Source organism: Rhinolophus ferrumequinum, chromosome X (assembly GCF_004115265.2).
Source record: "Rhinolophus ferrumequinum isolate MPI-CBG mRhiFer1 chromosome X, mRhiFer1_v1.p, whole genome shotgun sequence".
In the NCBI taxonomy this organism is placed as follows: Eukaryota; Metazoa; Chordata; class Mammalia; order Chiroptera; family Rhinolophidae; genus Rhinolophus; species Rhinolophus ferrumequinum.
Window position 1 is genome coordinate 5,597,816 of NC_046284.1, and position 25,934 is coordinate 5,623,749.

The 25,934-nt window shown below is 41.8% G+C and overlaps 2 protein-coding genes across 5 annotated transcripts in view; one reads left to right on the top strand and one right to left on the bottom strand.

Moving 5' to 3' along the window:
* Window positions 1-1,566: 1,566 nt before the first annotated feature.
* FUNDC2 (FUN14 domain containing 2) lies at window positions 1,567-15,280 on the bottom strand. Of its 2 annotated transcripts, none has more exons than XM_033117649.1 (5): window positions 15,028-15,280; window positions 11,517-11,667; window positions 10,602-10,677; window positions 6,680-6,811; window positions 1,567-3,712 (listed from the first exon to the last, which is right to left on the bottom strand). In XM_033117649.1, the coding sequence occupies exons 1-5, from the start codon at window positions 15,158-15,160 to the stop codon at window positions 3,635-3,637; spliced, it is 570 nt and encodes a 189-aa protein (XP_032973540.1). In that variant the 5' UTR covers window positions 15,161-15,280; the 3' UTR covers window positions 1,567-3,634. The 2 variants fall into 2 exon arrangements, with proteins under 2 accessions (XP_032973540.1, XP_032973543.1); XM_033117652.1 differs by lacking the exon at window positions 15,028-15,280 and adding an exon at window positions 14,658-15,020.
* Window positions 15,281-19,315: 4,035 nt separating this feature from the next.
* Window positions 19,316-25,934, top strand: part of F8 (coagulation factor VIII) — a 121,288-nt gene continuing 114,669 nt past the window's right edge. For all 3 annotated transcript variants that reach the window (XM_033106138.1, XM_033106148.1, XM_033106154.1), the window contains exon 1: window positions 19,316-19,647. In XM_033106138.1, the coding sequence (XP_032962029.1) occupies window positions 19,502-19,647 (146 nt within the window). In that variant the 5' untranslated portion in view covers window positions 19,316-19,501. The remainder of the gene's footprint in view (window positions 19,648-25,934) is intronic.

A 25,934-nucleotide genomic window follows, 5' to 3' on the forward strand; every position in this document is an offset into this window, starting at 1 on the left:
AGGAGCAAAGTCTTGTTGGCATATTATCATGACACACGACCATGGGGCTGCTCAGCTAGGGGTCCCAGAGCTCAATCAGCAATGACGAGTCTCCTTAGGGAGACTGAAAGCATCGGCGCCTGAACGGGCAGAAGCTGTAAAGCGAAAACGCCCCTGGGTCCCTCTCCCCTCTCCTCGGACACCAGTCCCCAAGTCCCCGTCTCCATCCTACCCGGTTCCATCGCAGAAGGGACGCTAGCTCAAAGGGTGGCCCAGAGTGAAGAGGACTCCGCCGTGTGAAGAGCCAAAGGGGAGAGAAGCATCGCAGGCGCTCCAGCCAGCAGGTGTGGGTGTTTTATGTGCTGGTACCGACATTGCTCAGGGCCAGAGTCTCCCAACCGAGTTCAAGGCACAGGTCAAGAAGCCCGGAGTGCGGTATTACCACGTCTCCACCAGCAGGGGACGCCGAAACGGCCAATATGTTCAAAGTGAAGTTGCTAGAGCAGAACCGTAGAGAGAACGCTCAATCTGAGTCAAAGAAAAACTGCTCTCCCGGCGGCTGGATGGCTCAGTTGGTTAGAGCACGAGCTCTCAACAAAGTTGCCGGTTCCATTCCCGCGCGGGATGGTGGGCTGCAGCTCCCTCCCCCCCCCTCACCCCCCCGCAACTAGATTGAAAATGGCAACTGGACTTGGAGCTGAGCTGCGTCCTCCACAACTAGATTGAAGGACGACAACTTGGAGCTGATGGGCCCTGGAGAATCACACTGTTCCCCAATATTCCCCAATTAAAAAAAAAAAGAAAAATTGCTCTCTTCGGCCCCCCACCACTGAAAAGGATGCTTGGCACATTGCTGCACTCTGGGTACTAGAGAAAAATACGTGCCGTGCTAGTCAAAGGAAAATAGTGCACTCTCGGGTGCCCTGGCTTTGCATGAAGGGCTAGCAGCTGTTCTTTTGAGAAACCTTATCTCCCACTTCACCACCTAAAGCAAAACTGCTGGCAGTAGGGCCTTGATTTAGAAGCTCCCCTAAGTGCCCCTACTGCACCCGCGGTTCTGCTTAGCTGAAACCCAAGATGGGTGCCAGGGCACGGCTGTTCAAGCTCGGCACCAGCCCTGCACAGCCACAGTGCTGCCCCACTCAGTGGGCAGAACTCAAGGCCATTCTCATAGCAGCAGGGAGACCCACCTGCAATATTGACCTCAGCCATGCCCCTCGGAGTCCCAGAAGTAGCCAGCTGGGCAGACTTCAGGAAGGACCTACAGCTCGTTTCATCTACTACCTACCATTACAACCCACTCCAAGCAGCTTAAACCAACCTGCTAGTCTTTGTCGTCATCACCAATAATCAGAAAAAAAGATGGACAAAAGGCAACCCGCCACCTTACTGGAGAGACATTCAGTGGCCCCTCCCCCTACACGCAACCCAAAGGTGCACAGGGCATTTCTGGTCGGTTGTATAGTCGACATTCCATTGGTCTGGGTGAGTCACATGGGTAGAGTCCTCAAATGGCTGCAGCCTTGGATGCCATACCTGGCATAACCCATGTACCCAGGCATCAGAAGCAGAATGTGGAGAACTAGGGAACATATTAACTCAGTGTCTTTAATAAATACATTGGAAGCCAAAAGAAAAAGGAGAACATGTAAGATTAAGGGACATATCTAAATGCAATGTGGACCTGATATGGATTTGACTCAAATCAAATGTAAAACTTGAGACAGGAAATTTTGTACACTGACTACATATTTGATGGTGTTAAAGAATTATTAATTTTTTGGTACGATAATAGGGTATTGTATTTATGATTTTTCAAAGTTATTACCTTTTAGAGATATATACTAAAATATGATGAACTGATACATTTGGTATTTGTTTCAAAATAATTGATAAAACCAGGTATAATTTGATGATCATTGTACGTGGGTGATGGATACATAGGGGTCGTTATAGTACTTTCTCTACTTCTGTATATTTGAAAGTTCCCATAATAAAAAGTGAAAGAAAATTAAGTTCTTGTACAAAAATATGCAACAAAGAGGTTCAAAAATTATGACTGGAGATGATTCATACACATCGCAAGCAAAAGAACTTAAGTTGCCTTAAAAAAAATACTACCATAATGTAATGAAGGAGAAAAATGCAAATGGATGAATTCTACAAAGTTCCACACATCTGGTAGCTACAATTTCCACATTCAATACGTCACTCCCAAGAAGAAATTAAAAGGCAAACATTTTAAAAAGAAGGCCTTAAAAACATACATATTTTGCAAGGAATCACTTGCAAGTTTAAGGATTAACTCTAAGTTTTCTGCATTCTCAAAACTCCGTCTAAATTCTTTGGATCAATCCCTTTTCCAGACACCTTTGTATGAGGTCATTATTCATACATTCAACAAATACTGAGTACCTGCTAAGTGTAGGTTCTACAGTCCTGGTGAACACCAAGCCTTGCCCTTCGAAGTGACTATTCTAAGTGCGGTTGCAGACATGGTATCAGGCCGTCACAGCAAAATGTGCTGATTCTAAGCATATGTGTCTATAAACTTTTATTTTAAAGAATAATGCTAAGAATTAGGGTCATCATGAGACAGCAGATTACATTTGATGATGGAACTAATTTATTTCACATGTGCTACCGCCACCATTCTGAATTCTGAATACCTGGGATGCTACCTCTTTAACATTCTGGTTCAAATGTTATATATTTTATACTAACTGGATAAAGAAGTACTAGAATTGGCACAGAGGAGGTATGAGTACCCCTAATGTTTTGACAAGTAAAGAATACTTCACATTCCAAAGCTTAAAACCTTTTGTATGAAAAAAAAAATCCAAGAGCTTTGTCCTTCTCCCACCTAAAGTCAGTTTACCATTAATAAATCCTTTGGGAACAGCCATGAATGAGATGCATTATCCTGTATGGTGGAAGCCCCCATGGATAATATGTTAATGGCCCGCAATGATTCATTAAGTCTGGCCATCCAAAGATCTATCTATTGGTTGATTTCCCTGAAGGCCTTCCCACCAAACACAATACCTTCAGCTCAGCATATATACCTGTAGCACAAACTCACTCTTTATTCATGTTTTTTAATTATAATACTTATGCTGCTATTTTTGTGAGGATAATTATAGCAGCTGTAAACACCTCTTTCTGTAATCTAAAACCAACTAAAAAGAAAGTAGACACCGAGATACCAGTATCTTTCATGCTTAAAGGCAAATGTATTCGGTTCCTTTCCATGCAGCACCTATAAAGTATCTATCTATGTGCTTATAACTTCTTTTCCAAATCAAGTTTGGGACAACCTTGGAGATTGCTCTCATTCTCCACGGTGAGCCATCTTGCGCCATGTTCTGGTAAGTATCTTATGTAGGGGGAAAGGAACATTCTTGCTGACCTACAGATTACTCAAGTAGGGAGTGTTGTGGCAGGAGAGTTAATGTCTATTGTCTCTTCTATCGTGGTCAAGGTCACAATAGGGCAGTATCAACTTGTACCAACAGATGCCTACACACGCCTAGATACGCCACAGCAGGGAGGAAGGCACAGGAGAAGAGGAGCGGGAGTAGACTCGATGTCCTATGATGGAGTGAAGAGGCTGCTAGCTGGAAAAACCAGGAATAATGGAAATGAAGTATCCTCCTTAGGATGCCATGCCAAGCAGAAAGCCTCCGAAAAATCCACCAGTCACTAGAACATTCTTCTTCACAAATGACACCACCTAGGAACAGAAGATAGCACAATGGGTTATTTCGCTAAGGACGTTATTATTAGAAATCATCTCTATGACCTACGCAAGCTTGACAATGTCAACCCCCTCACCTAGTGAGTAGTTTTGCACTTTACCCACAGGGCATGGGAAGCCAGGGACAGACTTACATGTGAAAATGAGCACTGGCTGCTGTGGGGAAGCTAGGACTACAGGGAGCCCGACGGGAAGCAGGACATAGATCAGGAGGTGAGATGATGGATCTTTGGATCCAGGTGATGGCAGGGGTGCTAGTGCACAGTGACCAAATTCAAGAGACGTTTTTGAGACAGGACTTTGTGAACAGATGATGGGCCACATGAGGGATGAGGAGAAGTCAAGGGTAACTCGATGGATTCTGTCTTTAGTAACAGAGCTAAGAAATCCGTCCCCAAGTTCACACAGGGACAGGGAAGGACAGAGTCCATGGGGCAGTGCTGGGGAAAGAGTAAAACTGCATTCAATAAACTGGTTACAGAGGCAAGTCACCATTTTCCATTTCACTCCTTCCATTTTCTTCAATACTTCGTCCTGTCCAGTGATGGCCACTCACTCTGAAGTCTCTCCTCCAAAATCTCTCCATGCATTCATTCTATCCACCATGTGTCTGTTCATCTAGCCAGCCATCCCCCTCAGAGACCTCGTCTCAAGTACATGCTGTGAATTCTGATTCTCACACTTCAGCACATCAGAGGACGACTAACAGCTGAGCTCCTTATTTTCTTCATTTCCCAAAGTCCCACCTCCTGTACAAGGCCCCACTCTTCTGAGGCTGGGAGCATCCACGTGGCACCCTTTGGCTCCCACGTCTGTGCTGTATAATCTCCATTCAGAGAGAACTTTGGTAAGTGGGTCAGACTCCCTCTTTCTCCCAATACAACCACCACCTTAGCACGTGTTCAGAGGGACACACATCCAGCATCCTGGCCCAATCATCTCTTGAACTGAAGCCCAATGACTTCATCACCCAACCACTTAAAGCCACTCACATCCTGCCCTTCGCCACTTACTCCATCCTCCTGGGACCCTCTAACCTCCTCACTCCCACTGGGCCTATGTCTTCCTGCATCACCTTCCCTCCCCTGACTTGACTAGACCCCACATTTCTCTACTAGAGGCACTGTCTTTTGCCATCTGCCATCAGGGGGAATGAAAAAAATCATAGGACTTCCCGACACAATTGCTTTCATTCATTATCTTTACTTTCCTACTTCCTACTCATTCCTCAAGTTGCTGTAGTTTGGCTTTCAACTCCACCACCCCATTAAAACTGTTGTCACTTAAATCACTGAGGACTTCCTTGTCGCTAGATACTAAAATTATCATCTCCATTCCCCGTTTCCCAAATAAGAGCATGGGCTCTGAGGAGGGAACCGGCCACTCTCCATGAGGCATGTGACAGTCCCAGGCCATGAACAGCAATACAAAAATGTGTGGAATAAACCAATTCCAAACCCTTTGGTTCGTTTATAACAACTTCCCTCTGGGAGTCAACCCTCGGTTCTAATCAAACATTAACCTTATGCTTTTTGTTATATACATTTCCTGTATCACTGAAGAAGTTTTCAGCAATCATGTATTACTTTTATAAACATCTGAATAGTAAAATGTAGGCAAAATGAAAAAGTGTAACTTTCATAACCTTGAGCTTGACGAGGAGGGATGGAAGGAGGGAAGGAAGAGGGAGGGACTATCTGTGCTCCTGGTCCCACAGATGCCACCTTCCATTCTGGGTAAAGGACCAGCTTTGGCTAACCGCTCGCCACCGTACGGTATTTTTCCAGTCTGTGAAGTCATGTACCACTCATCTGCTTTTCAACTGCCCCAAATCTGCTGATATTAGTTGTCTCCTGGGATTCCTCTCCTGTTCTCTCAGTTCTTGTGGATTTACCCTTTTTCATTTTGTTACTGTCACTTAGAAATATTTCAGAAGGAAGCCGAGATAAGTGCCTGTGTCTCATCTGCTGTGTTTCACCTCAGTCCACCTACCACCCACTGCCTATTCTATTTGATTACATGACTTTCTTCCATCTATTGAGTGAGTGCGAGTGCCTCCAAGGACAAAGCCTATTTCAGTTCATTCGAAGTCCCTCCTCTGCGCTCAGTCTGTCCCTTTTCTCCGTGAATCCAGACCTCCATTGCTCCAGGCTATGTAAGGTGCCAGGCAGCTGCTGTACTTTCTCAACACCTTGATCCTGGTGTATTTCTCTCTGGTTCAGTGCACTTATTTCTTTGGGACATTTGACATATTTCTAAAGATAATAAAGCAGTCGCAAAATACACCCTTTTAAAAAGGAAAAATCGTCCAGTGCCTCCACTGCCAGCCAATATAACCTTTCCTGGTTTTACATATTCGCTCAAGGGTTAGCAAACTATATACAGCCCACGGGCAAAATCCAGCTGGCTGCCTGCTTTTCAAGTTCCATTACAACACAGCTGTGCCCACTTGTCTGCATTTCATTGTTGGTTATTTTCCTGCTACACAGTGGAGTTCAGCAGTTTTGACACACACCACATGGCTTGCAAAGCTGAAAATATTTCCCACTTGGCCCTTTACAAAAAAAGGCTGCCAACCCCTGAGCTACATATTCCACTAGTTTTGTGTAGAAGAAGTATGGGCATTACAGAGATATGTGTGCACGGAGACAAAATAAGACAAAATGGTCATAGTGCTGTACAATCTACATCCTTATCATCCTCCCCACTTGCCGCGCTGCCCCCAGCCCTAAGAGAACTGGTTCATGGGATGACTGACCGACATACAAGTACGTGCACATACCACTGTGCACTGTCACTCACTGACAAACACTTCAATGACCCAGCTTTAAAAAAATGCCTCTGACGTGAAGCTATTCCACCCCCAGCCGACACACTGGTGTGTGCAGCCCCGTTTCTGTACACAGGAAACTGCACACGCCCTTTGCGCACTCCACGACTCACCTCCTCGGCTTTGCTTCTCATCTCTGTGGAGATCTGGTTGCTCTTACGGATCTTCAGCTGTTCCTTGGCTTTCTTCATGTCCTTCTCTACTCGCTGCCAGTCAACTTTGATGTAGCCAGTATGGTTTGCAAGCTATAGTTTCAACAACAGCAGCAAGAAAGAAGAAACACAGGTTTGTTATTTCTTTTTGTCAGGATAAGTCCCTGAAGTACATTAGCAACAATCCTTCTGACTTCCCATTTTTGGGGACATCTGCCATCCAGCTCTTTGTATGACAGTGACATTCACTCAGCATCTACTCAGAACCCACCCTACGTGAAAGGCCCAATGTCTGGCGCCGGAAATCGACAGCCTTCCCTTCAATGGCTGCTGGCAGTTTTTTTACTTTATTTATACTCTTACCCCTATCTAAAAAGTTTTAAGTTAGCTTAAAAAATAAAATGGTAAAATCAGAATAAGAAGTCAACAGGTAAGGTGAAGAAATGAACTTTACAGCCAAAGTAAGTCTGGGTTTCTTGACAATGTGAACACAGCAAGGCCGTCAGGTAGTAATCACTATTGCTCAGAAAATCTTCTAGCACATGGCCCCCCATAGACGTCTCACAAGCAACTTCATATAAGGGGTACTGGTAGAAGCGCACCAAAATATGCCATCCAGAATGTGTCTACTTCCCTTGGAAAAGACAGCAGGCACAAACACTAAAACTCGGTGAGAACTATTTCATCGAGAATGTGAACTGGATAAGTGATTCAAGTATGCACTTTTCTGATGCATTAGTGTTATCGAAGTAATGAAGAGACGGACGACAGCCCTTCAATCAATCCTGTTCTCTGCAATCAATATTGCTTCCCTCCATCAAATTTTTGATTTAAGTCATATCTTCCTGAATATCTCAGAGTATCTAAAACTGAAACTCTTCTCCCCTCAATAGTATCCTGCATTGTTGCTCTTCCTCTAGTCTCTATTTTAGTTAATGGCGCCTCCAACTATCGTGTTTCCCCGAAAATAAGACCGGGTCTTATATTAAGTTTTGCTCCAAAAGACGCATTAGGGCTTCTGTTCAGGGGATGTCATCCTGAAAAATCTGCTAGGGCTTATTTCCGGTTAGGTCTTATTTTCGGGGAAACACGGTAAGTTACCCAAACAAGGCTGGAGGAAATATTTGCAATATATATAATAAACAAAACATTAACAGTCATAAAAAACGTGAACTTCTAGAGATCGGTTAAGAAAAACACATTTGAAAATGGGCAAAGGCAACTGACAGAAGAAAGTGGCCAATAAAAGGAAAAGTTCAACTTGGCAAGTAATCAAGGAAATTCAAATTCAAATTAGACTTATAGCAGCAACATAGTTCAATGTCAAAAACTGTACACTAAAGGAAGGTTCCAATTCCTTTATTCCACGCTGTGTCTCCCACAGGGCAGAAGAAATGGAACAGCGACTTGAGGCTACAACAAGAAAAGAGCAGCTGACTGGAGAAACCAGAACTGTGTGTGCCCTGTTTGTCCTCCAGTATCACCCGGCCTAGACTCAAGGCAGGACTCAAAAGCACTGGACAAAATTCAACGCATATTCATGATAAACAGTCTCAGAAAAACAGAACTGGAGGAGGAGCACTTCCTCCTCAATTTGATAAGGAGCATCTACAAAGAAACCTACAGCTAACACTGTACTTATCAGTGAAAGACAGTTTTCAGTTTTCACCTAATGTTACAAACAAGGTAAAGACGCCTACGCGCTCCACCGCTACTCAACATCGTACTAGAAATGGAGTTGTAGGTAGTGTAATAAGGCAAGAAAACACCCGAAGAGGCATCCAAATCAGAAAGGAAGAAGCAAAATTGTCGCTATTCATACACATCTACATAATCTCAAGGAACCCAACATGTTAAAACAAAGAAAAATTCCTATACCTAGAAAGTGAATTTAGCAAGGTAGCAGAATACAAGATCAACACACAAAAATCTATTGCATTTCTACATGCTAGCAAATTAAAGAACTGAAAATGGAAATAAAATTTATGATTTAAAATAGATGCAAAATAATTAACTACTAAGTATAAATGTAAACTATCATACATGATCCGTAAGCTGAAAACTATGAAATGCTGCAGAAAGAATTCAACGATGACCCAAATAAGTGTACGGACAGGCGTTTACATGGCATGAACACTCAACATAGAAATGACCTCCTCTGCTTTCCAAATTGAGCTACAGAGTTATCACGACCCCCATTCTAGCAGGATGTTTTATAGATGTATAACCAAGCTGTTATACTAACCAACCAAGCTGGTACTAAAATGTGTATGGAAAGGAAAGGAACTATTAGGTTGGTGGAAAAGTAACTGCGGTTTAAAAGGTTAAAAATTGCAAAAACCACAATTATTTTTGCACCAATCTATAGAAGAGCCAAATGATTTTTAAAAAAGAACAGAGCTGGAGGACTCAAACTACCCAGTTTTAAGACAGACTATAATGCTACAGCAATCACGATAGTGTGGTATTGGAGAAAGGACGGACACACAGATGAATGGGCTGGTTATAATAAAAGGTATAGAAAAAGACAAGTCGATTTCAAAATGGGCAAAAAACCTGAATGTCCCTGAAAAGGAAGAAAAGATGTTCCACATCATTAGCTGTTCATTCTCTATCCATCCATTGGGAGACAGCCTTAGGGCTGAGGACGAGTGCCCAAGGAAAGCCACGAGAGCAACTAAAGCTATGAGGTACCTAGGGATAGAAAAAGCACCGATGTACGAGATCTATATGGAAAAATAACAGAAGTCTAGCAAAGACATTACTGTCCTACATAAATGGAGCGAAAGCCCATGTTCACAGACAGATGACTCCATATAATAAAAGATATTAATTCTTCCCAAATTTCTCTACATGGTTCCCAGGCAATTCCAATCAAAATTTCAACAGAATTTCTGAGAGTAACTGACAAGCCTGTTCTAAAATGCAGACAGACAAGCAAAAGTACCAGAACAGCCCCAACACTCCTGAGGAGTACGTGGGAGAACTCGTCTTACCAACTATCAAGGCTGAGCAAAGGGCGACAGTCGGCCAGTGCGACAGAACAGACGGACTCTTATCAGATCCACACACACACGGAGATGGAGGCAGCGCTTCCAATACTGGGGAAAGGAAGCCTGGTTCGTGAAATGCTGCTGGGATAGTGATCAGTGTGAGAAAAGGGAAACTGGATCCCTAATCCCTGATGTCTACTCCCACTGTCTTCCCTCTGGTGACAGATGACATGACTCCGGTGTCCCACAGCCCCTCGCGAGGAGGCATTGCTGCCCTCCTGGAGTACCTGACCCACACAATACCAGAACCCCATGTTGAGTCTTTTCCTGGAGTCCCAAGCAGCAGTGGTTTTTAAAACTCCCAGGTGATTCCATGTGGAGTCAAGTTTACAAATCAGTGCTACGGTATAGAGCAGCTTTAGAGAACCAGCACTCACTGGTCCTAAAATAAAGTCCAGGCCAAAGAGACAGCACAGGACACCTGTCATTTAGCCCTCATTTCTCTTCGACTGCCCCTGCGGTCAATGCCCCCTATGGAAGAGCTGGCTATCTTGTTGTATTGGAATAAATCCTATCACAGGGCACTTGCATCACACTTTGTATTTTTGAAATCACATTTGCTAAATATTTCAACTGGTCTTAAAACCCCTGTAAAGGTGATATGATAAGGAATATGTACTTATGCCCCCATGTTATAAATGACAAAATAAAATGCAACTGTTAACTCATGAAGTTTGACTCAAACGGTCCATAGCATTTCAAACAGTACATAGAAACAAGTGCAGAGGCTATTGTAGTATAACAGCCAGGATTGTATCACAGCTCCTCCCAGTACATCCCTAATAGGCCAGCGGAATTTTCAAACACCTAGGAATATTTCACATACAGACCTGAAGGAGAAAAAATCCACCGCCCACAGCTGTTGCAGCCAACTTTCCAACCTTCTGGAATATGAAACCCGTGCACCTACAAAATTCAAACCAACATCAGACAAGTGTCAGGTACACAGAAACAGTTGTGAGATATGTATATTACTCAGCCATGAAAAAAAATGAGGAAATCCTACCATTTGCAATAACATGGTTGGAGCTAAAGGGCATTTACTAAGTGGGATAAGTCAGAGAAAGACAAATACTGTATGATCTCATTTATATGTGGAATCTAATTTAAAAAAAAAAAAACTCCTAGAAAAAGAGATCACTGGAGGGGGAATTAGAGGAAGGTAGCCAAAAGGTACAAACTTGGAGTTATAAGACAAATAAGTACTGCGGATGTCACGTACAGTATGATGACTACAGCTAACACTACTGTATGATATACAGGAAAGCTGTTAAGACTGCAAATGCTGAGAGTTCTCGTCACAAGGAGAATTTTTTTTTCCTTTTCTATTGTGTCTAAATGAGATGATGGATGTTAACCAAACCTACTGTGCTGAGCGTTTCACAGTATATGTAAGTCAAACCATCATGCTGTACCCCTAAACTTATACAGTGATGTATGTCAATTATTTCTCAATAAAATGGGGAAAGAGGAGGATAATAGTACCAATTCCAGAGTTGTTGTCAGAAGGAAATGAGGTATCTATATAAATACTTGAAATAGTACATGGCATGTAGTAAATAATATGTCTGAGCATTCAATAGCATTTTAACTTGACGTTAAGTAAATGCTACACATCACGTGATCTATTTCACAGAAGTCAATGTGTTTCTACAGGTTAAAGGAGATGATTCCTAGAACCAAAGTACTAAATCATGCAAAAACAAACAAACAAAAAAGACACCAGCCATCTTCACAGCACTTACCATCCCGTGACGCCTCCAATTAACAGCTGGGTGGCCACACTATACTTTTCCACTGACGGCCCCGATTCCTGCCCAAACAGCTTGCGCCACCACGGTTGCTTTTTAGCAAATTCTGCAAGGTCCAGTGACTCAAAATTTCCCTCAAAGTTTCCTATAAAAATTAAGATACTTCGTAAGAAAAGAGTTACTTTTATGATCAATCACTTCTTTTCCTAATGAGATCAAGAGATTTTTAAATAAACAGCTGTAATAAAAACCTCCAAATATTTTATTCGATTTTAGGTAGTTAATTAACTGAAATTCTGACTAGCAATTTCTGAAAATCAGACTAAAATCAACAAATGTTTCCTAGGGAAAAAAAAAAAAAAACCTAGACAATTGAGACTCAGTGCCCTAGTCCTTCCTCTCAAATTTAAAAACAACCAAAAGGACCTAGGAAAAACTGCTAGTGATACCCAAGAATGCATCTTAAATGAAATGGATTTTCTTCATTTGTTTCTCCTTTACAGAAGTAACTCAGTACTATTCGACGGCCCACAGATTCACAAATTATCAGTCTTACGTCGATTTCCAGAGAAGATAAGAGGTAATGTTTCATCGAGCTCTTACTATTTACCATGTGCTAAGCAATAAACATATATATCTAACTAAATCCACAGAACAAGTAGGTACAATACAAGATACTATTTATTAACCCCATTTTATAACTAAAAAATGGAGGTTCACAAGTTAAGTGATTCACCCAAGAAGGGAAAAAGAGTTAATAAAATGTCTAATCCCTTTCTCTGTGGGAAGACATAGGGATAAATGTAACGAAAGATGCGCAAGACCTCTACACTGTAAGTGACAAAACACAGCAGAGAGGAATTGAAGGATTACTTGATTCGTGGAGATATATACTTTATGTTTCATGAGACTCGATATTTTTAAGGTATTCATTCTCTATATTGATCTAGAGACTCAATATAATCCCAATCAAAAAGCACATTTTTATCTAGAAATTGACAAGATGCTTCTACAATTTATATGGAGATGCGAAAGGCCTAGAGTATATTGTTCCAGTTACTATGGCTACACAACAAATTACCCCCAAAACTTCATGGAGCGAAACAATCATTTATTATGCTCTCAGACTCTGTGGATCAGAAATTCAGACACGATACAGCACTGCAGCTCATCTGTTTCACGATGCCCGAGGTTTCAACTGGAAGACTTACAATTACAGGCAGGGGTCTGGAATCATTGACTACAGTCCTACATACAGCCTGCCCCTCTATGTGGGTTAGTGGGCTTTCTTAAAGCCTGGTGGCTAGGTTCAAGGGTGTCGCCTATCCCTAGGGAGACAGTGAGACAGCAAGGGAGCTCGAGGGCTAGGCAGAAGCTATGTTACCATTTAAGACCTAGCCTCAGAAGCCATGCATCCTTACTTCCACCACATTCTGTTGGAGCAGTCACAAACTCCCACTCAGGTTCAAGAGCGCCTCACTCCGTGGAAGGAGTGCCAAAGTCACGCTGAAAACAGAGCATGTGTGCATTGGAAGATAGTTCTGCAATCATTCAGGAAACTACAATGTGCCACAAGTGGCCAAAGCAATTGTGGATAAAAAAGAACAAAGTTCAAGGAATTTAAAGACTTCTTACGAAGCTACAGTATAATACAGCTACCTAATTTCCAGACTTACAAAGTCAGCATATTTGACATAGTGTAGAACTGACCTAAGGATATACAGATATGTAAATGGAAGAGAACACAGAGTCCGAAAGTAAATCTACACAAATAGTCATTTGATTTTCACAACATGGCACCAAGGTAAACAATGGGGAAAGTAAGTATTTTTGACAAATTGTGTTAGAACTATTAGGTGTCTGTAACAACAAAAAGAAAAACCTCAATCCCTACATTATATTATACATAAAATATAATTCAAGAATTAATTCACGATGAATTAGAGAGCCCAACTTAGCAGAACCAAAATATGGATGTTTGAGGAACTGGGTCTTCTATGGCCTCACAAGTAGTTACATGGAAATTTTTTTTCTAAAATAACGAAACATTACTGCTATGTTGAAGAAAAAACTCTCTCCCTGGGTTAAATAATATCACTGAAAACAAGAATGAGTTTTGAGTTTTGCTCTAATGTAATTTTACCAAGCCCCTTAGTTCAAAAGGGGGCTCCAGTCCAAAGGGGGATCAAATTAGAGATCATCAGTTCATAAAACTTCATTCAGTCATTCAACAAACACTGCTAAGCATTACATAGGCAAAAGTAACTCACTACTCTTCTTTATAGGCCCAGGAAATCAATGATCACAGTATTATGTGACCATCACTCTGATAAAGCTTGAAATTCATGATGCCAACCTCAAAGTTTCTTGCACCAATTTCCTCGTTGCAAATACTTGATCAACCTATACATTTTAAGGGAATGAGGGCAGTCTGCTCTGCAGGAAAATCATTACATTGTGTATTCCAACACCTTAGTCACATACATTCAGTGGTGTGCTAGTAAACGTTTAACCAGTTTTGGGGGAGGGCTGATTTGTAGTGTATGCCAATTTCCATGGTGTGTTCACTCATGGTGAGTGTGACATCACTGAATTGTGACATCACTGGTCAGAGTTGGGGAGAGATGCACAGTAGCACTCCATACTGTTATTTCCACCACATAGACACAATACATGCAAATAACCCCAAGAACCTAGATAACAGTAAAACATGGCAAATAATAAAGGAAGTAATGAGTTCTGAGTTTTTTCACTGCCTTTGTTTTTAACATAATGTATGCAATTTTAAGTTTCTATAACTGAATTTCCGAGGGTGGCTGTTTAGCAATCGGATCTTGTAAGCAAGTACTGCATTGAATACAACCATGAAGCCTCTGGCAGAGAATTTATCATTTTGTATTGTAACTGTCCGTCTATCTTTCTGTCTCCCCCAGGACTATGACTTATAGTCATATCTTTCTGTCTCCCCCACATGACTTATACCCGTGCTCCACCGCGTATTACACTACTGGGGATCTTCCTTTGACTACACCGACTAAATAAGAGACTCTTTCAAAGTACCATCCCATGTGTACTAGTCTTTGAAAACCATCAGTAGTGCAAGGGGAGGCGCCTTGCACACAGATGGACACTTGCCAGGTGTTTGAGAAGAACGTCCGAAGGGATAAAGAAGGCGCATTAGTCTCAAAGTTCCAGAGCGCTTCCGAGAACTGGGACGGAATGTCTCCGGGATTAGGCAGCTGGGGGTGGGGGCGGCGCCGGAAGGCTGAGTGAGCCCAGCAGGAGACAACAGCACGGGGCAGTTCGGCCCCAGCCTGGCGCCTGACCTTGGCCGGACCCTGGGGGCGGCCGGACCAGGGGCGAGCCCCCGGGGCACTCCCCGCTCCTGCGCCGCTTGGGCTCCCTGGGGGCCTCTGCCGGGACAGGCTGGCGCGGAGCTCTTCCCCTTCCGCAGCCCAGGAAGGCGGCTCCCCGCGACGCCTGCGGCGCGCGCGCCCGTCCTTACCTTGACTGGACGCGGCCATTTCGGAGAGGTCGTCTCGCGATGACGCCCGATGGAGCTCGCCACGGTAGGACACGGAGTGGCGCACTGTCGTCGGCGCAAGCTGGCTTCCGGCACGTGGGGCAGATGTTTCCATTCCCACGGCGGCAGCGGAAGAGGGCGGGCTGGGCGCAAGGAGGCCACTGCCCACCCCCGCGGGCAGCTGCGTCACAAAGCTCCGCGGACGGAGTCACCAGCTCCACACCCAGCTCAGCTGACGCGCCCAGACGCGCCTGCGCAGAAAGCCTCGCCCGGCGGAGCGTCTCCGCGGTCCACGGGTGAGCTTGGTGCTCACGTAGTAGGGCGTTCCTGGGCCGTGATCGTGACCCGGCCCTTCCCTAATCAACACTATTTACCCATTACTCTACTAAAAATAAAGAAAGCCGGCATGTCGTGTTTGTTCATCTAAACATTCAGCAAGTATTTATCAGTGCCTGCTACGTGCCCGACGCTGTTCTAGTGGAGGAAGACAGACATTTAAAAAACATTTAAACAATTACAATAAGAGAAGCACTCGGAAATGAAAGAGCTTCCTTGCCAGCGGAGCCTTTTAACCATGTGCCAGGGCACAGCTCTCCAGCCCTCCCCTAAGCTACTCTTCTCGCTGTCTCCCCATTCCAGTTAATCGCAACTTCACCGCTCCAAAAACCTTGGTCTTACTCCGAACTCCTCTCAAAGCCCACAAATCCAATTCATCAGCAAACCCCTAAACTCTACCTTCATGCCATTTCTCACTCCTCTAGTGCTACCGTCTTAGCACAGGCCACAATCATTTCTCACCCTCAGTTAACAGGTCGACCTGCCCCTACTTTTGTTCCCCTAAAGTTGTTTCTCTCCACCACGGCCAGAAAGATCAGCCTAAAAAGTAATTGCTATCACGGCCCTCCACCACTCTGAGCACTAACATTTGCTGGAAAGAACAGCAGGTTTATTTAGAATCCCGGAATTCTGGGAGGATGGCCACCCCCAGTCCCAAGGCCACCCCCAACACACACTCCCCACCCCCAGCAAGGCCAAAAGGTTTTCTAAGCAGGTAAGGGGAGACAGAAGAAAGGAGAGGGGAAGTTAGGCAATTCCTGGAAAAAGGCGCTTCCCAGAGACTGGTGTGTTTCAGGGATAGGAGTGGATCTTATGCAGATGCAAGAACATCTTTCAAGTCTTGGAGATTTCCTTGAGGAACCAGGGCCATTGAGCCTATGCATACAGTCTGGAGTAAATAGAACCATTGACGCTGGTATGCATAGTAAATGTATGGTAAACAGAGTCATTAAGGTTTGGGGGAGGGAAGGGAGGCAAAGAAAAACTTTCAAAAAGTCCCAAGCTAAACTACACTGTAAAATCGAATTACACTAGAAGTTTAAATCTCAAAATAGAAGACACAGTGTCACCGTTACACTCACGGAAACCAAAATCTGAGGATGCTCAAGTCTCTTACATGAAATGGCGTAGAACAATGCACCCTGTTGGCCCTCTGCATCTGAGGATTTCCAACCCTGGAGGCGAAACCCACGGGTAAGGAGTGCCTACTGTGCTTTCCTTTTGTACATAGCATTTATTTTACCTTCTAACATAGTGTATAAGGTACTCATATATTATAAGTACCGCTTCTTGTCTTGTTTATATTTTTCACTCGTGTGCACCCTGTACCTAGGACAGTGTCTGGCTGGGACAAATAGGTAGTTGCATAGCCTTAGGCAAACCATTTAACTTCTCTGCACCTCCAATGCTTCATGTGTACATACGCATTGTGGAGTCTCGTTGTGAGGATTAAATCAGATAATGTGTGAAGCATCTGGCAGAGAATTTATCAGTTTGTATTGTAACTATCCATCTATCTTTCTGTCTCCCCCACTGGACTATGTCTCCCAGAAGGAAGGAACTGGATTTTATTCACCTCTGAGGCATGGAAGTATAGCATAGGGGTTAGGAGCAAGATTTCTAGAGCCAGATTATATAGGTTTGAATGCTACCACTTACAAACTGTGTGACCATGGCGAAGTTATCTAACCTCTCTGTGCTTCAGTTTCATCACCTGTAAAATAAATGAAGATGAGAATAGCAGCTGCATTAGAAAGCCCTTAGAACAAAACAGTTCCTAGCAAGTAGTACATGCTACCTGTTACCTCTGCATCTTGGTGCCTGGTGGAGAGAAGGTAGAGCAAATGTTTACCAAAGGACCTTCTTCCCACTTGTTTCCAAGCTGGACACCTTGCCAGTTGCTCCCAAACACATTCTTATCCATGCAGAGCTGGACACTCAATGATAACATTTCTTATTGCAACCTTGGTCGAGTTTCTTATTAGCTCCCATACTTGGAGGCCCTTGGGGAGGCACTCACTGCCCCAATATACATTAATCCAACTAGGGTCTCTGCCTGAAATAAGCATGGCTACATTCTGACTGTCAACCAATGGTCATTTGCGTCATTTCAACAACAACAGAAAGCCCCAATTTGGGGTGCAGTGAAGAAGGATACTTTATTCAGGGCAAACAGCTCCACTGTGATACAGCACAGCTGTGAGAACGGCACCGCTGTGGAATTGCTCAGTAGTGTTACAGCTATTATGAAGCAGCACGGCAGCGAGACGGACCTAGGGCGACTCAGCCCAGGGGCCAGGCCCCCTTCTGGCTAGACAGCTCTACTCCTTGCAGGTCTGGTCTTATCTGGTCTGCCCTGCTCTGCCTGTTCCTCTTCGTTCTGAGGAGACATCTCTGGTATTTCATCTTCTTTGGTGTTTCATCTTTGGTGCCTCAGCTCCCCTCAGGGAACAGTCTTCAGTGTTAGGTAGAAAGGGAAAGTACGCTCTCTGAATCAGAAGGGAGTTTATATAGACAGAAGTCCTACCAGTTTGATTGGTCCAAAAGGCACTGTCCTGATTGGTCAGAATGGAGCCGCTCTGATCAGTCAGTGAAGATTCTGATGGAGATATAGTTGTGCGGCTCCGATTGGACGGGGAAACCTCAGTTCTATTGGATGAAATATTATTCCAGGAACTCCTTTATAAAGGCTGGCTCAGGTGGCAAGGGCATAAGGCAGGCAGGCAGTTCAACGCAGGAGGCCGGCAGCTCAATGCAGGCTTCTCCCAAAGTGCAGTCTGCGTGAGCGAGAAGCCCCTGTTTAGAAAAGGCTGCTAGGCTCTCGTTTTAAAATTGAGCCCCGTTAGCCACTAGGAGTCCTTTTTCAGGGTCCACGTGATGTAGATATATCCTGTACCTGGGCCAAATGTAAAGAACCTTAAGAAGCATCAAGTAACAACAATGCAAGATAAATAAATACATAAATTGTATGAGTGCTATGTAGAAAAATTAAGCTAGAAGGGATATTAGTAGTGCCAGTGTGGGTTGAGAGCATACCATGTAAACATGGTCCACATTTGAGCTCATTGAGAAGGCAAGATTTGAGCCAACACTTGAAAGAGATGTGGGAGTGGAAATGTGTGGAGATCTGGGGGAAGTGTGTTTCAGGTAGAGGAAATCATGAGTGCTAAGATCTATGCGCAAGAGTGTGCTTCGTATTTTAAAGAAGAGCAAAGAGGCTAGTAGCCAGAGTGAGATGAGATCACAGAGGTTGGGCGAAGGAACATACAGATCATGGCAGATGCTCTAAGCCAGGGGTGTCCAAACTGCGGCCCGCAATCCATTTTTAATTGGCCCGCAGCAAATTCCAAAAATACATTTAGTTTACTTAAATAAACCAGGTGAGGCAATACGTACTTCACCTCGAGTGAGTGGCCCGTCTATTTGTGTGTTTTACCGCATACGGCCCTTGGTGAAAAACATTGAAAAAAGTTTGGACACTCCTGCTCTAGGCCCTGGTAGAGATGTAGGATTTTACTCTGAGTGAGGCCAAAAGCCAGTGGAGGGTTCTCAGCAAAGGAGTGACAGGATCTGCTTTATAATTTTAAAAAGGCACTTGGTGGTGGCTGTGTGAGGGGAAAAGGTAGAAGTAGGGAGAAGATTAGAATACTGGTCACTCTTGCTTATGCAAGTGGATTCCAGAATCTTCAACGACATCCAGAGTTTCTCTTGCTACTAAGGAAGAGGGTTAGGAATATGAGTACAAATTAAAGGTACTCTTCACCTTGACCCCCTTCTCCCTCTTGCTTTCCTTAAAGGTTCTCATTAAAGTAGCATTCTTGTGCCCCTACTGCTCTCAGAGGTGAATGGGTTAAACTTTAGCTCAGCCTCCTTTTTCCTATTCAGTTCTTCCTGTGGCTGCTTCCCACTGCCAAAAAGGAAGCAATCTTGTCCCTTACTGCTTAGTGCTGCTGCTGTCACATCCAGCAGATAAAGCTCCCTAAAATTCTCTGCAAACATTTCGGGACTTTGCACTAAATCATAGAAATTTTTCCTTTTTTTTCTCTCGCGAGCCGAAGACATTTTAGAGAAGAATTCATCCTTCTTTTCTCCAGTTGAACATTTTCTAGCCACAAGAGCCATGCGAATAGAACTCTCCACCTGCTTCTTTCTGTGCTTTTTGCCATTCAGCTTTAGTGCCACCAGAAGATACTACCTGGGTGCGGTGGAACTGTCCTGGGACTACACGCAAAGTGAACTGCTCAGTGAGCTGCACATGGATACAAGGTAAAGGCATGTTCCATAGGGTCCAACCAGGATCGTGGGGACGTGACTCTGGTTGGAGGAAGGCGCAGACATTGGGTTAGGATGGCTTGATACTACTTACGCCTGAAAAGGCATTTCCAGCTAAGGCATGCAGGCATCTGTGCTATTAGCACAAATGCTAATTGCCAATCCTTACAATAGATCTGACTTATTCATTGATATTTTGTTCTGTTTTGTCCATGGCTTCTCATTGTCACCTGCTGCCACCCTGGAAACGAGAGGATAAAGTAGAGGAAGTGTGAAGAGGCAAGGAGCGTAAGAGAGAGAATAAAGCTTCTATAGAGAGGAACAGAGGAATGAGACCCCATCAGTATTACACACAAGTTTAGTCTCTAGTTCTACTGCATGTGAGCGTGGTGTGATTTTGATATCTTTGCCCAGTTTTGGTGTAAGGATAGTATTAGCCAGGAGATCAGAAGCTTTTCATCTTTGGGTAGTTCTGGTGCATTTTGGGACAGTAGCAGTAAATAACTTTTTCAATATTATCTATGGTTATTGATTTGTTCAGATTTTTCTACCTTTTCTTCAGTCAAATTAGGTTACATGTATTATCCTGGAAAGCAGTTATTCTTAGATTTGATAATATATGGGTATCAAGTTACATAATGGTTTTGTGATATTGTTAAACTGTTCTGTGTCTGTAGTCGTCTCCTTTTTCATTCGTATATTGTGTATGTTCTCCTTCCCTTTCTTAAAAAGACTATTTCCAGGAAGTTCCTCAGTTTCACTGGTCTTGTCAGGAACCATCTTTTGGTTCTATCAATTTCAGCTTTTACTTTTATTGTTTCATTTCTTTTTCCTAATTTCCTTTGGTTTATTTTGTTTATCTATTTTTTGCTTATTAAGTTGACTGCTGAAATCATTTATTTTAAATTTTGTTTTGTTTTCTTTGAATGTGTATTATACAGATTTAAACTCAGTACATATGTAGCGGCAATGTAAATATTAAATGTGGTCATGTCATACATACTTTATAGTCATTTTTGTTCTTTCTCTTCGGCTCCCCACCCTCCTTCCACATTAGCCCCCTTCTTGCTTATCCCCAACCAGGTAACCCTACTATAATAATATACCGGGGATGCCAAAAAAATGTACACACATGACTTGTATGCATCTTTCATTATCAGTATATATCGAGTATTACATTTTTAAAAGTTTTTTTTTCCTTTCTTAAAATGTGTATACATTTTTTGGCACCCTGTGTATATTCGTGCACACACATATGTACATATATATGCAAATAAATATTTTCTTGGCCATTAGGATGTTTTTGTTTGTTTTTTACAAAAGTGGGATATTATAAATGAAGTTAATATTTCCTTTTTAATTTCCAGAAAGGCCAGAACTCTTCAAACATTTCTATCCGTGTATGGGAATGCCCTTCTCCCTGCATTCACATCAGCAATGAGTTTTATCTTGCTTTCTAATGTTTGCCAATCTAGTAGATATAGAGTTTATATTGCATCGTTACTCTGTTTCTTTTACTTCTGATGAGGTTGAATATCTTTTCAAATGCTTGTTGGCTACTACAATTATATTTTGAGATTTGACTATTTACATGGTTTTGCCCAATTTTCTTTGAGCTGTTTCATTTTTTTTTAATTGTGATAACGCTTTTATTGTTACAAGTGTTAACTCTTTATTATACTACATTAATATACTGGTGTATATTGCAATTTTCCCCAAGACCTATTGTTTGTCAGTTGACTTTGTTTATAACTGTTTTCTGCATATCACGGTCACATGTGTCCTCTTTCATATTTTCTTGCAAAAAAAAAACCCTACTGTTTTGCTTTTTACATTTATGGCTTCAATTCATCTGATAATTATTTTTGTGTATCAGGTGTAGGAGTGGGATCTGTCTAGGTTTATTTCCATCCAGATGAAAAGCCTATTGCAATGGCATCATTTATCAAATAATACATCTTTTGCCACTAACTTGAATAAGCACATTCATCGCATAAAATTCTCACATATATCAGTATCTATTTCTGGATTCATTATGCAGTTTCACTGATCTACTTTTATCTTGCTATGTCAATACTATATTGATTTGATTACAATGGGCTTATAACACCTTTTGTTAAATTGTATTTATTTATTGTTTTAGTTTCAGGTGTTATATCTTCTGATAAGTGTAATCGCTCATCACTGTTTTTTGTACTTAGCATTTCTTAGAAATTTTATTCTTCCACAGAAAAAGGTTAAAATCTTTTTCTGACCACCTCATAAGTTATATAAATGTGTAATCACTATGTTGTACACTTAATAGCAAAAAGCTATCCGTTTGTGTATACTCTTCTTGAATCTAGCTACCTTACTGAATTCTCTTACTAATTCTAGTAATTTTACTCTAGAGTTTCTGTGGGTATCAAATCATATCCAAAATGAGACAAATTTTTGCTCTTTTCCAGTGTGTATAGCCAATTATTTCTTTTTCTTATTGAATTTATTAGAAAATGTTAATAGCACTGAAAGCGAGCATTCCTGTCTAATCCACGATTTTGCCTGAAATAGTCGTAATGTTTTGCTTTTGAGAATAACATTTGCTGTTTGTTTTTGATAGTCTTTGTTACTGCCATTCCCATTTGCCATACAATTTTTATTAGAAATTACTGTTCAGCATTTAGCATCACCTGAATTTTATTCTTTAATATGTTGATGGGCAAACAGATTGGTAATAGATTTCCTAACACTGAATACCCTTACATTCTTGGAGTACAATCTAATGTCATGTGACTTTATTGCTGGGTTCTATGTACTAATATTTCTAGACACTGTGTGTCCTTATTATGTGGGATGGATCTATTGCTTTATTTTCTGTTACTATTATTATTAGATTTTGGTATGAAAGTTTTATTGGCTTTATCAAATGAATTGGTGAGTGCTCCATCTTTTTCTATTTCCTAGAATGGCTCAAATAACATTAGAATTATCTATTGTTTAAAAGTTAAATGGGATGGCCGGTTGGCTCAGTTGGTTAGAGCGTGGTGCTAATAACACCAGGGTTGCCGGTTCGATCCCCACATGGACCACTGTGAGCTGCGCCCTCCTTAAAAATAAAATAAAATAAAAGATAAGACTCAGTTATGAATCCATTTGGTACAAGTGACTTTTGCAATATCTTTACTCATCTCTTCAGGCTCTTCTATGATAATTAGTCAAATCAAGTTTCGACTTTTTTTTTAGTTAGCTTTAATAATTTTATATCTTTCTAGGAAATCATGTCCTTTGTTTTTTCAACTTTATTGCCACCGCGTTGCATATAGCACTCGCTCATGATTCTTTTACTCCACATTATCGGTAGTTATGTGCCCTTTCTCATTCTTACATTCCTGTATCTTTGCTATTTATCTTTTATCGATGAACAGGTTTGCCAGGAATTTGTCTGTTTTGTTGTTTGTAATAGTCTTTTTAAAAAATGAGCTTTTGGGTTTCTTCCTAGTTATTTTTTTTTTAATATTTAATTTACTTTTTAGATTTTATCTTTATCAACAATCTCTTCTTAGTTTCTCTTGGCTTATTGTGCTGTATTTTTTCTAATATCTTAGGAAAAGTGATATGTTATTTTCTTTCTTTTGTCCTTTGTTTTTAATAGTGAAGGCACTTAATGCTATATCTTTTTCTCTGAGGACAACTTTCCCAAATCCCATCAGTTATGGCATTAAGAGTTTCCTTTTCATTGTTTTCAATATACTTTGTAATATCCTCTTTGATTTCATTTAAGAGCATACTTTTTAATTGCATTTTTTATTTGCTCGTCAAGTTATTTTTAATAGTTAGATCAACCTTGAGTATCCTGTTAGTTTCTTATTGCTGTGTAACAAATTACCTCAAACTTAGCAGCTTGCAAGAACAACCATTTATTATCTCAGTTTCAGTGGGTCAGAAGTCCAGGTGGGCTCCACTGGGTACTCTGCTCAGGGTCATGCAAGGCCAAAATCAAGGTCTTTAGAGTGCTTTGTTCCTTACTGGAGGCTCTGGGGAAAATTTACTTCCAGGCTTATTTGGAATTCATGTCTTTCTCTCCGTTTCCATGCAGTGCCCTCCATCTCCAAACTAGCAAGAGTGTGTCAAGTCTCTCGTGTTTTGAGTCTGTCTGACTTCAATTTCTGCTACATCTCTCTGACCTTCTTTTCTGCCTGCCTCTTCCACTTTTAAGAACCTTGGTGATTACTAATTAGCAACCATAATTCCATCTGCAGAGTTTTGTTTTTGGTTTTTTTTGTTTTGTTTTTTGCTATGTTAACAACATATTCATGGGCCTAACACCAAAGGACAAAGACCATGAGGGACAGAGTTTTGCGTACCACAGGTATAATTTACACACAATGAAATGCACAAATTTTAAATGTGCAGTTTGATTTAAGTTTTGACAAATGCATACAAGTTACATTAATCACCACCCTAATCAACATACAGAACATTTACATCAACCCTCCTGCAACTTTTCAGCAAGTCTCCCTACCCTAACCCAGCCCCAGGCAACAGGCTGCTTTCTGGAATCACAGACTCCTTTTTGACTTTTGAAGACTTTTATATCAGTGAAATCATATAGTATGCACTTTTTGGTGTCTGGCTTTTTATCTTCAACATCATGATTTTGAATTCATTGTTGCACGAAGTAGTTCTAGCGCTTTTATTTCTGATTACTGCTCCATTATGGGACTATATCACAATTTATATATCCATTCACTGTCACATGGACCTTTGGATTGTTTCCAGCTTGGGGACTAATATAAATAAACCTGCTATGTACATTCCTGTACAAGTATGTTTGTTGTTGTTTTTGTTGTTGTTGTTTTGAGGGCGCATCTCACAGTGGCCCATGCAGGGATTGAACCCGCAACCTTAGTGTTATTAGCACCACGCTCTAAGCAACTGAGCTAACCAGCCACCCCCCTGTACAAGTTTTTATGTGGGTATCTGTTTTCATTTATTTCAGTTAAACATCTAGGAGTGAAATTGCTGGATCATATAGTAAATTCATGTTTAACTTTATAAGAGGCTGCCAACCGGTTTCTGGAATGGTTGTATCATTTCCTACTCCTGCCAACAACATGTGAAAGTGCCCATTGTAACACATCCTGGACAACATTTGCCTGTATTTAATTTTAGTTATTTCAATCACTATGAAGTGGTACCTCAGTGTATGCGTATGGTATGAGGTGGGATCCAAATTCCTTCTATGGTATCATCTGTAGTTGTGCAGTGCTAATGACCCTGAAGTAGAGGCCCAGATGGTCAATAGCCTGGTATCTAACTGAACAATTAGCCATGTATACATTAATGTCAGTCTTGCTAAAAATTAATATTGAGAGAATTGTACTTAATACATTGTGCTTTGTATTGTAGCTTCCATCTAGCCTCTAATCTGTGGCATAGTGAATAATAGTCTGAGTGTAAAATTGAATTGAATAGAGAAAATGATCTATTTGTTATCTAGCTTTCTGCTGTTGTGTAGGCAGTCACATGCATTTACAAAAAAGAAAAGTTAATAGAATTTTTATTTTGATGATGCCATTTCATAGTCTAGATTATTTTGATACTGATTAACAGGATGAACTGACTCTGGACATATCCTGACAACTTCTGCCAAGGTTTGAAATAAACATCTGGGGAAATTCAGTTTTCTATTATCTGTTCCTGCAGCTGCTCAACTTCTTCTAAGCAAGGGTCAGGGAATATAATAGGTTTTCTGATCGGTTTTAGATAAAATGTGAGAGAACAGTTCATGTCCAGGACATCGTTGCCAAATATATTTGGCAAGATTTCTCTATCAAATCCCAAGGGAACTACACAAACAAAAAACCCACAGAAGTTAGGAAGGAATAAAACCTGTGAACTCTGGAACATTTTGTCACTTACTATGCAGATTACCCTGAAACTGAGACAGGCACATAAATCACGTGCTTGTTTTAGTGACAAATATCCACTTTAACGGAAAAGGTCTCAGGCTGGGGAGCTGTATTGGTCCTGTGGAGGCTCATGTCTGAACTGAACCACACACCTGGTTGGTGCTGACGCTCCTAGGGATGTCTCGTATGAATAGAGACATCTGTGAATAGAGAGGCCTACTCTGAACCTAGGCCTAGGCCTGCTGTTCCTCTGTCTCACAACCTTGTTTCTTTATCAGGCATCTGTTTCTTCACTCTTCCCTCAGAGGGAGAAAAGCGTGTTTCTGTGTGCTCTTCATACTGTTCCCTCTCTGCTTTTCCAAGCTATTGCTCGAGTAAACAGTTTCTGTG